The 16,448-nt window shown below is 41.5% G+C and overlaps 1 protein-coding gene across 2 annotated transcripts in view; it reads left to right on the top strand.

Annotated features, from left to right (window-relative positions):
- Positions 1-16,448, top strand: part of ANKH (ANKH inorganic pyrophosphate transport regulator) — a 110,898-nt gene that overhangs the window by 51,640 nt on the left and 42,810 nt on the right. For both annotated transcript variants that reach the window (XR_008575836.1, XM_054816354.1), the window contains exons 2-3: positions 7,619-7,835; positions 16,158-16,276. Coding sequence is in view for 1 of the 2 variants with exons in the window: in XM_054816354.1 (XP_054672329.1) it covers positions 7,619-7,835; positions 16,158-16,276 (336 nt within the window). In the remaining variant the exon portion in view is untranslated. The remainder of the gene's footprint in view (positions 1-7,618; positions 7,836-16,157; positions 16,277-16,448) is intronic.

Here is a 16,448-nt window from a genome sequence, read left to right as displayed (position 1 = left end):
GTACAGTAATAAGAGACCTGAAACAATAGAAGTAAATTGTACAGATCTGGCCTCCAGGGTCGTTTCCACAAGAGCCAAAATAGGAGAATAAACCACGTCACAATTCCTGAGAGAAAGAAGTCTTAGTAGGGTACCGCAACTTCAGTCCATTGAAGGAGAAATGCTTTCTCTTTTGCTTTGAGCGACTGATTCAGGTAGTGTTGCCTTGTCTCCTGGTACCTTAAGGACTTGAACCTATATTGTCTCTGCTGTGTGGTGCTTGACCTTCACTGCTGTAAGCTTAATGCCCAGAAGCACACTCGGTATATATACAAGATTTCTGTGCAGTTAAAGTAGTTTAACAAGTTCTGCTGAACCTGTGCAACTCATATTTTGCAGATGCTTGGCCAAGTTTTGGTCTGTTGTAAAGGGACTTTTGATAGCCCCTGCGAAATTTCAGAAGTTTTCACCAAATGCTGCATGCATTAAGATTTTTTTAACATAGAAGTTTAAGGAAAATGGTTAAAAAATCTACAAAGCCAGGGACAAACCTCATTAATTTGGCCTATTCCTGCAATTGGCAAAAGTATTTTTGCAGATACATTAAAGTATTTGCTTGGATTATTTTTTTACTTTTTTTCAATTTGGGTCTTTGCCTAGGCTGATTTTTTTAAGGCGAAAAAGTGGACTTAACACTAGATACAGGATCTTGTAACTGGGAGTGTGACCTTATGTGAAAAAATACCACTTAAGAGAACTGCTTATAATATGTGAAAAAATGAGAAAGCAAGAGCCTAGCTTCGTATGCGATGCATGAACTTAGAAATACAAAAGAAAGAAATGGAACATCTAAATTACTGAAAAATACTATTCTACTGTAAGTTGTATCTATGAAAAAGCCAAGAACAGCAGAACAGTAAGGGTGAAAATTGGAAGGCAAGTGGAGCTAAATAATTTCTTGCCATGAGGTGATAATATAGGCGAGTTATTGTCAAGGACAAGGTCTTTGGTGAAAGCGAGGAGAAGTGGTATAGAGCAGGTCTTTGGAGCAGCAAGGAGAAGTGGTGCAGAGAGATGAAGCAAAAGATCCTTCCGGATCGGAGGGGGAAGTGTGGGAAACAGAGGTTCAGGCCGATGCTAGCAGCGTGGCCTTCGCTGGCAGGAGAGTGTGTTTTAATGTGCAAGGGACACGGCCCTGGATCTTCAGATGCCGGTTCTGGTTGCATGTTAAGGTTCAAGGTGAGGATGGTTGCCCACAGAAGGTGTGGGGTCTCCTCCACAACATCTGCCAGATGTTCCGCCTGGGGTAACGCTCTAAGCTGTCCCACAAGGGCCCCTTCCGACCCAAACCTGTCTGTGCGCCTTGGAGCCTAGTGAGAAGGTGAGATCATGGAGAAAGTGGCGATCTCCATTTCAGGAGGAGAGAGCATGAGGTTGAGTTAATGCTAATAAAAAGGCAATATGCCAGAGTTGTGAGAGACTGACAAGTATGAGACCTGTGTAGATTAAATTTGCTGTGTGCATACAAACAAGTCTTATAACAGTCCTTGCGGAGATTTAATTTATAAACATGAGAAAATGTAATTCTATCAAATATGCAATTGATAGTAAATCAGCTTACTTTTTACTTCTGGGGTATAATGTGAGGAAGAGAACAGAGCCTGTTTCTGTGAGAAATTAAAAAACAAAGGAGCACTGCCGCATCTCTTGATCCTTCAGACTGGGGTTTGGGGCTGCAGTCTCTTGCTGGGGACTGGGATTATTTCAGTGGGTTGAACCAATGTCAGCACTTGCAGCGCTGTGGACTGGGGTGACTGGTTGTTTTCTTAAGACCAGCTTTAGTAAGGGAGCAGGGGGAAAGTGTTTTAATAGTGGGCTAATAGGAATTGACCTCAGATGACATTTCAGTCATCTGACACATGATCTACAACAGATGCTGAGATACTGAATTAGACTAAAAGCTTTGCAAACCAAACCAAACCAAACTCCAACCAAAAAAAAAAAAAAAAGGCCCAAAACAATGAACACTCCTCAGTCATAATTTTCAAGCTACAAGGTCAGACTCCCTCTACCCCTTCATGTCTATCTCTTCATGTGCTATGTTTGGGCAGTCTTCTTGAGCCAGACTAAATGTGCGTGTGCTATTTTTATCCCATTTTCTCCCATGTCTATGTCCATGGAAGTCTTACACAGACCTGTGTCCGAGCACTAGCTATTTCCCTCAAATTGCCTACCGGTGGCTCCGGCCTTTACAAGAAGCCCAGCCAGAAGCAGCGATGCAGATGGGATAACGCTGAGGTAGCACTGACACAGCAGTCTGATTATGCCATGCTTACAGAGCATTGGACCTGTCAGGTGTCCTTCTGGCAGTGCGGTTCCTGCAGCGGTGATGGAGAGGTGCAACAGCCAGAGCCAGCTGGCACATTTGATGCTGAAGATTGCAGTGTGACAGGATTTAGCAAATGAAAACTCAACCAACAGTCATCAGGAGAGAGATTATTTGACACAGGAGAAAGACTGTTCCCTACATCACCTTGCTCTTTAACTGGACACTTTGGCTCTCTTCCATTTTCTTAGAGGAGGGCAGGTAGGAATAAAGACGTAGGGGGACAAGGAACATCTTACAAATGTTTGCTAAACCGAAGATACATTTGGCCAAGTTACTGCCAAATTGAGAAGGTTTTTGATGTCACCCTTAGGTAGCTAACTAGGCAGAACAGATGTGAAAACAGCTCAGGCAGAATCTCAGCTTCAAACTGAAGAAGCCATAGGAACGTGCCAGCCTCCACTAGGTCACAGTCTGCTTCTCCAGGATAAGCAAAATTGAGGACCGACAAGAATTATAATTTCTTGGATTTTATTTGCTCTTATGTGGAACACATGCACTGGTTAAGTATTGACTGCATAGTCAATAGTTAACTTCAAATGAAGTAGAAAATGTGCGCTTCTAGTTACATATAGAATATTGAAATTTTATGCAGTACATAGGTAATAAACCATTTTACAAGCAGAAGAAAACATATACAATAGACATGGCTTTCTCAGTGGATTTTTTTATTCTTTTGTATGTCTAATCTAATACAAAATAAAGCATCAGTCATCCAGTAGTCTCTGGGAGGGGAGGATCATGTGCGAAATGGTCCAACTCTATAGAACCAGCTTAAGAGATGGACTTTGAATTTTTGGCAACGGAGGTGTGTAGCTGTAGATTGGAACCAAACTGTTTCTGCCAACATTAGTGAATAGTGCTGAAAGCTCGTGCAAAATAGGAGAAGCTAGACCCTTGACGTTTTTCTCACAATTGTTGCTTTTTAAATCACTGCCTTTGCATGCAAAAGTTTGTTGGATTCATCCATTATGCATGTCCTAGGAATTTGGTAGAGGTCTCATATGTTCCTTCTAAGAGGCCAAAGCCAGCTGCAGTACCCAGTTTTAAAGATGTGGTTACTGGCTTGAAATGTCATTAAGAGTATTATTTGGTATTCCTCTGACTTGAATCTTTTGGATGGGAACTTAAAAATGCTAGTCTTCTCTGATTTTAGTGAACTTTAGAGACAGCACACAATTATCCATAAATAAAGTTTCAAGGGGTTGTTACTGGGTTCTCTAGTAAAGATTTCATCTTTCTAGTGATAACATAATGGGTTATAGAAGACATTGCATAGAAGTAGCTGTAGATCTTGGTGCCTGCCTTTTTGAGAAGTGTTTTAGGAATATGACTTCAACTAGCTGGTTCATGTACCTACCAGATCACACATTTTTTGTCATTTCTGAAAGAAGGGTGAACAATATCAGTGGCTTTGTTTTAATCGCATTTGGTGAAAAGCCATTTACTGTGCCACTTCCATATACTACCAGACTAGGTTAGCTGTTCATTAAAAACTAATGAGAAGGTGCCATCACCAATAGTCTTTCTTCCAGCATCTGGATTTCCTAGTTCTCCCTTCAAGTTTGGTGTGAATAAGCCAGCTGAAAGTAAGATGACATCTGAAATATGTATGATCAAGCCAACTTCCAGTATTAAACATTGTCATTATCACTACCTAGTTCTGTGTGATTTCATTGAGAAGATACACAAATCTTTGTAGAGATACAAACATGGAATACAGATGTTACTGATGAAGTTTTATTATTGATTTTTGTTCACACAGCATGATAAAAAAAAAGGAGACCTTGCCCTGGTTCATATTTTTCTTTCTTTATGAGAGATTTAATTGGAAATCTAACAGGAAATTAGACTGGAAGATTACCAACTGCATGACTGGCATGCCATGAAAAATCAGGTGGATGTGTCTTTCATATTGCACCCAAAGCAGCTTTATCAAGTATCTGGGAATTCTTGTGGATCTAAGTATATCAAATATGACATTAGCAGCTTCAGTAGCAAAAATATTCTAAGGTACCTGGGGTAGAAGAGCTATACAAGTTCTCATATAGTGTTTGGAAGTTGAGAATGAGGAACCATTTGCATTGTCATCTTAAAGTGAAAATGGAAAAAAAAGTTACAGAAGCTAAACCATCTGTACACAGCCCTGTTGATTGTTCATTTCCTAAGGATCTTTCCAAAGAAGCATTTAGGAGGATTGCTTTTTCAGGTCTAGCCTCTAGACTATTTCATCATATCAGCCGACTGTTCCACAGGAGTATAAATTAATGGCAACGTACCTCTTACAAAAGTCCCTTTTGGATTTTGCCAGTTTATCTTACCTGGTACACACTGTGTGTCCGGGGAAAATTACTCAGAAGTATCTACTTGACTGACATTTGTTCATACAAAAGGGATCAGCATTCAGCCTGTAAAACCAGAGGGGGAGAGAAAGAGGAGTGCTCAAGTCTTTCTGCCTGTCCTGCTTAGGTGGGAAACTTAGTTACCCTGGGGCCAAAGGCACACGGAGCTAGTTTCACTGGGTTGAGGACTGTGCTTGCCCAAGATTTGTGGAGGGATCATAGTGCCATGCCTCTTGACGGAATGTGATTTATTAAAACCACGTTAATCCCAGGGACCTTGTCACAAGTCATCCTGAATTGGTATTCATCAGAATACCATCCTCCACAGACTCTCGTATTCAGTAGTTGTCCAAATCAGGAAGGAAGCACTTGTGCTCGTGCAACTGTGCTGGAAATATATTCAGCTCTTTACATGTGATGGGAAGCTTTTAAACCAGACTACCCAGAATTGGTTAGCCGTTTCTCATTAAATTGAAGCTGCCAGAAATATTTCACTATTGACAAAAGAAAAGGGGGGAATGGCCATGATCAAGGAACCCTCTATATGGCATAATCTCAGGCTATTTTTGTATTACTGGCAATAGCAACAGGGAGATTCAGCATCTTCAGGAAGATTAAATGAAAAGACTGTAGCGCTGTATATACCTTAATATCAAATACAACATCATCACAAGCATCATCACAAGAGACAGCTAAGTTTGATTATTCATTTCAGAGGTCACAGTCTTTTCCATAAGTTGTTTGACTACAGTTTTATTCACCCACTAGTGTATTCGGCATCTGCAGATTAAATATAATTTGAATTCTTATCAATGCAATAGATGGAATTATCTATACCCTAGAAAAGATTGTATATAGCATCTGAAGATATTCAGTATCTAATATTTTCAGGAAGGGACAAACTAGAGCAAAACAGATGAAAACATTTGGAACCTCAGATGTTCAGGTCAGAGCACATTGCAAGAGAGAGATCTGGCAGATTTCAGGGATGGGGAAGTTGGTATTTTCTACAGCTTTTTGCTATGTTGATGGTGCAGCTTTAGTTTCAAAAATTAAGCACAACTTACAGAAAGAGTGGAAAAGAATAGTAGGAAAAATGCTTATTTCTGCTATGGGGATGTGTTTTTTCTTTTGAAGTCAATGGGAGTTGCTTGCTTATATGGTCTTTGGAAGAAAAAAAATCAAAAGATGGCAATAAAAAGGCTATGCTTACCTTTGAAATGGAAGGATTTCACCACGATTACCTGACGATACTCTGTCTGGTCATTTAGAAAAAAATGGTGTTAGAACTGCTATGTAAGTGGATAGACTGAGGTTTGGAAGGTGGGTTGGAGAGATGTTCCTGGTTGGCCTCCTTGCCATGGCCCTGTCAGCACACATCAGCTGTAACCCATAGGAACTAAATACTTGTGAAAACAAGTCATATTTCATCCTTCATGCTTTTTGAATCTAATCTTGTTTTAACAGTTTTCTGAGTGTATCAGATGATTGATGCTGTCACACTACAGATAAAATTTGTCATTCTGTCATTTTTATTTAATAGTTTAGAGGCATTTTGGTGCAAGCTGGAATCTGAAGCAATGTTACACATTTTTTCTACGGTTCAATCTAGTTACAAAAATAATCCGTCCAATTCTCAGTGATTCATTAGCAGATATTTCATAAATATGGACCTAGAATGAATTAGTAGGTTAGTTGAACCTGAATATGTCTTGAAATACATGTGCTGTATTTCTTTTTAAACGTGCTACAAGGAGATATAAATTAATATAGGATCAGAACCTTGTGAAATACATGAAAGAACAGATATGTTTAGTCATGTGCATATTTGGCCTAGTTTCATAATAAACGTCATAGGATAGTATCAGCTATTCACAACAATTACGTGGGATGTAGTGAAAGGCTCATTACACTGAAAAAAAGTGTGAGCTCCTGAAATTTCAGCATATAATAATGTCAGAGTTTTTACCTGTGCGGATGGCCTACAAGGACTATGCGCTGTTCAGTTCAGAGCTAAGGCCTCAAAGTGGCATTTAAATGATCTTCTATCATCCATGGTTATTAGCAGGTCATAAAATTACTCTTAAAAAGGAAAGAGACTGAGTTCTGGTATAGTAGGAGTTCTGTTAGATGCTTTAGAAATAGGTATTTACTTCAGTACGAAGTTGTCTATGTCACAAGTCACAAGTTACTGACGCTGAGCCCAGAGAAATAAGGTCCAACTTGGGGTGACAACAATGAGAGTGGAACTTGCTTGTTCCTTCAGAAACCGGCTGCAGAAGATGGGTTTTTGTACCTGTGCTGGCTTTGGCTGGCATAGAGGTAATTTTCTTCACCGTAGTTGGGATGGAGCTGTGTTTTGGATTTGTGCTGAAAACAGTGTTGATAACACAGGGATGGTTTCGTTACTGCTGAGCAGTGCTCACACAGAGCCAAGGCCTTTGCTGCTCCTCACACCACCCCACCAGCGAGGGGGCTGGGGGTGCACAAGGGGTTGGGAGGGGACACAGCTGGGACAGCTGACCCCAGCTGACCAAAGGCATATTCCACACCATATGGTGTCACGCTCAGCATGTAGCTGAGGAAGCTAGCCAGGAGGTGCGATCGCTGCTCAGAAACAGACTGGGCATTGGGAGTTTTTTCACATGTGGTGACCAATTGGATTTGTGCATCACTTGTTATTTATTTGTTTGTTTGTTTGTTTATAATTGTTATTCTCTTCCTTTGTTACCTTATTAAACTGTCTTTATCTCAGCCTACGAGGTGGGGTTTTTTCCATTCTCCTCCCCATCCCACTGTGAAGAGGGGAGTGAGCGAGCTGCTGTGTGGTGCTCTGTTACTGGCTGGGGTTAAACCACGATAGCACACTGCCACATGCGCTACATTATTTTCTCTTGCTGTGTTTCAACAGGCCTTGAATAGGGGCATCGCTGCTGTCAAGGAAGATGCTGTGGAAATGCTGGCCAGCTATGGGCTGGCATACTCTCTGATGAAATTCTTCACGGGGCCGATGAGTGACTTCAAAAATGTAGGTCTGGTGTTTGTGAACAGCAAGCGAGACAGGACCAAAGCAGTTTTGTGCATGGTTGTGGCTGGCGCTGTAGCTGCTGTATTTCATACCTTAATAGGTAAGGTCACTTCACATCTAATTAATATGTCTTTTAATTTACTTACCTTGCCTGTTGTTCAAACTGATTAATCTGTAGGCTTAAGATTTCATTTGTAAGTGCAATAGGAGAGGCAAAAGAGATTAAATCTCTTGGGCTGGTGTCATGCCCATCCACACAGTTTTTATTACTTTTTAGACAGGTTGTTAAATGGCAGATTCCACCCCCAGGGCTCCCCTGCCTGGCAGCTCAACATGCTGCTGATATCTTTCAGCCAGGTGTGTGAGCAAAACTCTGGCAAGGCTGACAGGTTGCATGGAGCTGATAGCTCTGTCTTACTACCAGTATCTGCCCCATGGGTTTAGCAGGGCTTCAAGGTGTTCTTGGTAGGGCTGTTTGACAGAACATTGTGAGTGTACTCCCTCTGTACCTATCCCTTTGCTACTAATCTCACATTACAAAATTCTAAGCAAGTAGGTGCCAGCATCCTCATTAAAATAGCAGGCATTACTCTCTGCTAGACCTAGTCATCGTCCAGTTCTGTTGAATAATTAGTCTGTAAGAGAAACAGTTACTAAGAGCACTTTATATGAAACTGAGACCAGCTCCCTGAGTGTACTCTGAAGCAAAGAAAATACACAAACAGATATGAGCTGAACATAAAAAATAAGGCAGCCACAGGATTTACGAATTCCTGAGAGCCTGGAGAAATGTGATATCAACCCAAGCATCAGATGGTACCACAGCAATGAAAAGCCATGTGACCTGGAAGATTTCAACTTCATCCTCTCCAAGAACTGCACCAGATTCCCTGCACCTTCTGGCTCATTCCACAGAGCTGAAGCCTCTGGACCTCATCAACGAGGAACAGGAGATGCTGGAGAAAGACACAGAGAGTGCATTGCATTCAACAGGTACAATCCTAAAAGCTGGGGCCAATAAAAGAATGGGAGGAGGGAGGTATTGCAACAGCCTGTGGAGGCACGTGTTGGTTGACCGGCAGTTGGGTAGAGTTGGATGACTAGCAGTAGGGGGTCATTCCGTCGCAGAAAGATGGGAAATGTGAGTGTGATGGCAATATCCAGAATTGCCGTGAAATTACGGAGAGGCCTGGAAGTGAGGCACCATTCATTATCAGGCTGTTAGTATCTCAAGAGCAGCACATGCTGCTGGTCAGCATGCACTTCCTGCCTGAGTAGGTACAAGAGCCATCTGGTAAATACGAATGACCCCTGCTCTTATCCTTTAAGATGCTGCCAGCTATGTCCACCAGCTTTACATGCCTCCCAAGCACTCTAGTTTGTTTGATCATCATGTCTCTTATTCCACCGCTGATACGGCAGCCCTATGCTGTTTACCTTTACTTCATGTTATGGTCATAATAAACGCTTACAGTAACGGCTCACTAGCCATGGCAGCTCTGTGCCAGGGATTAGCTGTTCCTGATTTTCTTAGCTGAAACCATGCATTCAAGTTAATTTAATTTACCGGTATTAATTGGTCACTTCTTCAATATGTTTACAGTTGAGGCTGCTGTATTGAGTCAGTATTATAAACTGTGGGCCATTTGTATGTTTGGCTCTCATAATTCTTTGCTTGCTTGGAATGTTTCTTCAGCCCCCAGAGCTGCTCTTCTACTTGCTCACTTGTTTTTCTGCCAGTGCTGGTCAAAGTTTCTGGCTTTGCCAGCTGGATAAAGAAATATTTTCTAGTCATCCAACATTTTATTTTAAGCTATGATAGATTTTAAGAAAATTTAAAGTATAACTACCAATTTTCCAGGTGAAGGACGTAGCTGGATTTTACATATGGGACTTTTTATTGAAGGGAGATGTTTGGGGCAGCCATTTGAAAAATATGCCAGATAAGTTTCTTGCCTTTGCCTGGAAATAGAGCCCGACGGAGTTCAGAACCTCTGAAATGCCCTCTCTGCAGATATTGGGGGAACAAAAGAAAAAAGAGGAAAAAGAAGGCTGTACTTACCATGCTTTAAAGTCCTGAATTAAAAGGCTTCACACAATCTTTCAGCTGCTTATGGTTGCAGACTGCAAAATATTTTTTAGTATTTTAACTTGTCTATGCCTGAAAATATGCAAAGGCCACAGCAGAGACTGGCAGAGTGCCCGAGAGAATGGAGTTAGTCAGATTCTAGCACCATTTGCCTGGGTGATGTTGCCAAGTTTTATGTTCCAAGTTTCCTTTGAACATCTTTCAAATCCTGATTATTCTTCTCTGACCCCCAGATGCACAACCTGCTTAGCAGGAGGAAGAGGAGTCCAGTGATGGACAGGCAGCCTCCTAGGACCTGCAACTACTCCCCAGCAGCTGCAAGCCTATCACAGGCTATCTACAGGAGACACAAATACAGGTCACTGATGCTCGGCGGATGAAAGAGAGAAACAAACAGCGCTCAGGGGACTGAATTTCTTCCACGTCATGTGTATGGGGCTAAGGAAGATGACATGACTGCCACAGACTGTCGAAGCCCAGGAAGGAACAGCGAACAGAAAGCCCAATGAAATAAGGAGGAGTACCAAAAGTCAGAAGGAAGAAAACAAGCGGTGGTAGAAACACAGCGACCACAATGAATCACCACATTTCCAACTGTGATAGAGACTGTTTGCAGTCTGCACACACAGCTCTTCACAAACAGCAGCCTCTACTTATTTAAAATATCAAAACGGATTGTTTCACCCACCCGACTCATGCTTCATTGCTTCAGCACCAGCTCCCCACTACTGCTCCCCCACAGGGGCTAACGCAATCCTCTGTGGGAGAGACTGGCTGAGCCAAACCACTCAAACTCACAGTTGCAAGCTCTGGGTCCCTAAGTCATCACCCCACCACATTCCCATGAACATCTGCAAAGTCCTCACCAACAGTTCTATCGCTCCCCTGTACAGGTAGCTGTAAGAACCAAGAACCAAGGTGACTTGACCAAAGGGATTTGAAACCATATTCTCGTCCCACTCATAATTCTGCTGCAAACCTTGGTCAGTGTGGTATTCCTGCATTTGCTGTTTTGTTGCAATCTGGAAATAGAAGATAGCATGCTGCCTTCCTTCCCTTGCGCTATTTTGGGGGCAGCTACTGCCACCAGTTAGGGTTTCCTGGTGCGAAGTTCGCTATGTAGCCAAGGTCTAAAGCATCTCATTATTTCAGAGATTGCCTTTTGGTGGCAATTCTGGGCTATAGGGGAAGGGGTTCAAGATGCTAAGCCTGTCTGTACATATTTTTGACATCTTACTAAATTGCCAGCTTGACAGAGGAGAGAATTCATTTATATAACATCATGGTACCGTAATGCATTTCATGGTGCTGCTGGTAAGCCCTCCATACTAACTGGGTCCTTTGAACACCAGTGTAATGAAAGACATGCACATTTTCTTTTGCAATAAAACAGCATTGTTCAGCCCTTCACTAGTTTACTGAGAAACAGTGTACTGAGAAAGTTTATATCCTTTTGCATATTAATATTACTGTCCACAGCTCTCTGAGGTTCTGGAAATGACAAGGCAGAAGTTACTTTGGGGAAACATCCTCTTTGCTTAGACATCCTTAACTGGTGCCCACTACACCTGATTAAAAACTACTTGATGGATCATTTGTCATTACCAGGAAAAAAGGTTGGAGCTTTAGTAAGCAGGCAAAACTGTAGCAGACAGCATGGTCAAGACATGCGAGTGATTTCTTTTGTGCCAGTTTATTACTGACAGGCTAGTGGGCATGGGCCACTCCCTGCCCAGATTGCACAGAGGAAAACTTTAGCAGTTGCTAGTAATTCCACTGATTCTTTTGAACTTCCAACATCCGTGGTCACTGCATGTACCTCAAAGAACTGCATAAGAAGTGAGACGTAGGTATAATCCCACCACTTACAGTTTAACACTACTGGAATTTTCTAGAGACTGGGAGTTACAGGCTTAGGACAACCTGAGCTATTTTTTCCAGTCAGTCTTGTTCCGGCATGCCCAGTGTACTGGCTCGTACTGAACATTTTGCCCTGGAAAAAGGTGATAGCACAGGAACACAAATCAAGGTATAACCCAGGCTTGCCTTTTTTTTTTTTTTTAAAAAGATGATAAAATGTTATTCATTAAAAATGTGTCTTCACAATCTTCAGATGGCCACTGCTAAAGCAGTAACATGCTTCCCAGTTGCCCCAACCCTTCTCCCACAACAGGGGCAGATTCTTATCAGTAAGGTATTCAGGCCAAAGGGAGAAGGAAGAAAGCCTATGACCAAAGCATTTGTGGATTTTAGGTTAGTCATGATTGGTTTTTAGTTAAAATAGGCTAATCTTGAAACTTATGAGATGTTGGCCTACCTGAAGGTGTTTCCACCGGTCATTGATAGATTTGGGAAAATCAACTAATGAAATTTTGGAACTAGAGCTGAGCGCAAAAAAAAGATGATTGCAGTAATCGTTCTGCATTGAGATGCTCCTAAGCTGGTTTTTTTTTTAAATTCATTTATTACTGTGAGCAAAAAAGTCACAAAGCCTAAAACACTGATCATCTGGGCATTTACAAGGGGGACACAGGCTTTTGTTTCTGCTTTAAGTCAGGCTAATCAAAGACATAAAGAAATCTATGTACCCTGTGCCATCTCCAAATGAAGATTTGCCATTCAAATGTGTGTTGGTTGGTGATCGGTGGTTTTTTGGAGTTTTTCTGCAAATTGACATTTTCCTTTCTGCCCAAATCACTTAGCTGAACAAGATTCTGACTAGCACCAGTTTTGGCCATGCAAGCCATCTTTCTGACAAGCAGCAGAATAGATTTTTACTTCTCAAGTCTCCAAGTTAATTTTTAAATGTGACAGCAAAGTATGAAAATGGAGTGCATCTAAAAACAACACATTTTAACCCAAAAACACTTTTGTTTTTTTTTTTCTTCAGTAAAGCTAATATTGGTAATGTAGCTCTGTGTCTGGAAGTAAATGGTATAACTTCCTAAGAAAGTTTCTTTTTGTTTACTTTATGATGTAAGTATAACATGCTGGGTAGTAGACAGCTCCAAAATGACTGCGGTACAGCTATTTGTTTGAGACTGCTGGCATCATTAAGAGTGTGTTCAGTTGTTTCAAGAATGTCTGAAGTTTATGTGATAGTAATCAGGTTGTTAGAGAAGTCGGTGTAGGGAAGAGGAGATCCAATTAGGTACACGGTGTTTCAGTGTCATTTCTTAAGCTTCTGGGTCTTAAAACTGAAATGGAAAAGACAAAAGCAAGAATTCCTTCTTAAATGATGTAGCAAAACTAATCCATAGGCATATCAAATTAAATGAGGTAGTAGACGAGCGCAAACAAGCAGTTTGTCTTGGAATTGGACTTCTCTGTTTTGATTGAAATGATGCAAGGAATGGGAAGAGCCATCTGCTTTAGATTCATGTAATACTCTTCAGCTCTGTTATTAATTTTGTACCATGCTTCATAACACATTTGTGAGGTTGGCCAAGGTTAAGTTCTAGTTGCATCAGCAATTGCGTTATTCACAGCTCAGAGATACACGCCTGTATATTTGTCAGTAAATCTCAGCTCGCCGAATCCTTCTTTCTGAGGATGGAAATATTCACTGACATCAGCAAAAGTGATTGTGTGCTTTCACTGACCTGGGGAAGAAAATAGTTCACTATTTTAAAACCATCTTTTATCTTTAACCATTATGGTTTTAAAATCAAAATCACATTAAAAAGTGCAGTTCAACTTTTTTTTTGATAGGGGGGACAAAAAAGAATCTTATAGCTTACAAAGCACAGCACCGATATCCCTAGAAATCTTAAAAATGTGGTGCTGTGGGCTGCAGTGGTGTAAGTTGCTTGAGAGTGCCCTGCCAATAAACTACAACCCTGTGGTGCACTGCCTGTTCCTAGAAGTGAGAGCAGTTTGGCCTCTGATTCTGTAATTTTTCTGTGATAGTAAACTTAAAAAAACCCAAACAGACAAGAATTTAAACATCTCAGTGGCTTTTAGAGCCAAAAAAGTTACTTATTACTCACTTTCTAAACACTTTAAGAGTCTCCTTTAAAGCAGGAGCAGCCCAGCGGGTGAAGTGCATGGAGAGCACGGAGGGTGCCTTATGCGGCATGCTGTCTTCCCAGCACTGCACTACTGGTGGAGGCCCCTCCGCAGGAGAAGGTTCCTCAGCACCCAGGCTCTGATTCTGTCAGTCCCCATGTGGGGAATAAGGCTGGTGTGTTTCCTGCAGCAGTTTTTAAGTTTTTGTGCAGAAGAAGTGTAAAGGAACTTCAGTGGGATCTAAGAGACAGCTCAATGAATCTGACCCTCACAGGCAGCTTGCCTTCCAAACTTCTCCTTCATTCAAGTAAGTCGATTTTTCGATAAGTACATGGAAAAACATCCATGTACCGCCCTGCTGTAAAAGCAGCTGTCCACCAGGATTTATGATGCGAAAATCCATGCATAACAGAGAGTTTTCAAAATACTGAGAAAAAATTGGTGTATGGATATTCATGCACAAACAAAAAGAGGCTGTGCTTGATGTGTGACTGGACTGCAGCAAGCACATGAACACTTAAACAACTAAATTGGCTTCCCTGGACTCGGGAGAGGTTGGAATCGTGTTTAAAGATTTTTCCTAATCCTATTTAAAAGAAAGCAAGTCTGGGAGTGCCTCAGGATGGCTAAGCAACTTGGGGATTAGTGGGTGAACTGAGAAACTGCAAGTCTAACACTCATAGTTCAGATGAAAGACATATAGATAAGGACCAGCATAGGGAAAGGGGGAGTTTTTTAACATTTTAGCATGCGCAGTCCCAGTTATCTGGAATGAGGCTCGTGCCTGATCCCAGTGCTGTCACACCACCTTCTTTTTTACTACCTTGTTTACTCTGTCTTGTTCTGACTGAAAACGTCTTTTCAGTCCTGTTAACCATTTTAACTGCTGTATCCTTAAGCCATCACAAAACAATGATGACTTAAACTCCTCTTCACTTGCTTCCAAACACTGTTTATGAGTTATGAGAGTTAGTTTTAGGCTAAAAAGATTGAATTGACCAACTAGTGTTAGCATTTGTCAATCTGATTATGTGATCTGTATGCATGGAAAGGATAAGTTTCCTGAAATACCCTATATGAAGGTCTGTACAATGATAATAGCATTGTTTTAAATGGAAAATCAGATAGATGGTCACATTTGAAATAATTATCTTGGAAAAGACACAAATGGAAGAGAATTGAGGTAAGATTCCCCAGGCACAAGTAATTCTGCCATTACTTGTGCTGGGAGGTTGGCTTTGCAACCTAATTATTCTTTTAAGAGCTATTGCAAGTGTACAGATGAAACTACCTAATAATATGTGGGTCTGGAACATAGTTTATGAAAGGTGAAAAACTATTTGGACTATTTAACTGTGCATATTATGTAAGTCCCCATAGCTCAGAGACTCCAGTCACAGCTAGCTCTTCGTTATTCCTGGTCATGGGGAGAACTCAGGGGTTATTAAAACAGCTGGATAACCTGGGTACTAACAGAGACAGACATAAGCAGTTCTTCAGAGAGACATGTGGTGAGTCCCTGCGTTGGTGCTCTCTTCAACCCAACATCTTGGGAAGAGACACCTGGCACAAGGCGTGTTGCCCAACGCTAAAAATTATCATCTTGGGTTGAAACAGGATGGCGAAATAACATACTGGCAATGGGAAGTCGCAACCCCCGATTTCTAGTGGTGCCCTTTTCTGACTTGTGGTTCCAGAGATGCCAGCTCTAGATAAGGAAGGAAACTAAGGCTGGTCAAGGCTGCCCAGAGACTCTACAGTGAACCATGCGGTGCCCTGACAGGTCCCAGCAGAGGTGATCATTAGGCAGAGTAAGGGAGAGACATAATGAGTGTGATTTCTTGCATGCCTTCGCAATTCATAGTATCCTTTTACAGCTTTGGGCAGGTTTACAGGTATTGTCATGAGAACGCAGTAACAATAGGTGGTTTCGGCATTTATAAGGTACTACATCCCATGAAAGACAATGCCTGGTGAAACAGCTTTTCTAACAAAGAGCCTTGAGTTAATGAAAGAGCAGTAGATTTTCTGAAGTACCAGTGTGTTCATTTAGCAAGCAGATGTGGCACTTACTATATCCATCTCCCAACCCAGTCATTTGTTATCACTCCTCTGCCAAAGGTTACTTGAAAAAGAACCATGAGAGCACTCCCTAGTCATAAACGGCAGCTGGTGAGGCTGTAATATCCTGAAGCCCCTGCAGCTGTTTGCTAAGTGGATGCACGTCTGAGCTCCCAGGCGTCAGTCTTTCAGGTACTTCTGAGTATCTCACCCAGAGTCCATATGTAACCTTTATTATTCATTCCTATTCTTGTGTCTCTACAGCATATAGTGATTTGGGGTATTACATTATTAATAAGCTGCACCATGTGGATGAATCAGTGGGAAGTAAAACTCGGAGGGCCTTCCTTTATCTTGCTGCCTTCCCTTTTATGGATGCCATGGTGAGTGCCTGATTTAGAACTGAATTTTAATATGAGCATTATTTTTTTAATTTTTTTTTTGTAACCTTAGTTTGCAAAGTCTGTTACGTGATGGGAAACTGGAGGTGTGCAGAAGGAAGGTGTGTCCTTTGCAAGCAGTACCTCTGGAAATACCTGGATACATCATCTCCTG

This window comes from Grus americana, chromosome 2 (assembly GCF_028858705.1).
Source record: "Grus americana isolate bGruAme1 chromosome 2, bGruAme1.mat, whole genome shotgun sequence".
In the NCBI taxonomy this organism is placed as follows: Eukaryota; Metazoa; Chordata; class Aves; order Gruiformes; family Gruidae; genus Grus; species Grus americana.
Note: the sequence above shows the minus strand (reverse complement) of the source record. Positions and strands in the feature narration are given on the sequence as shown.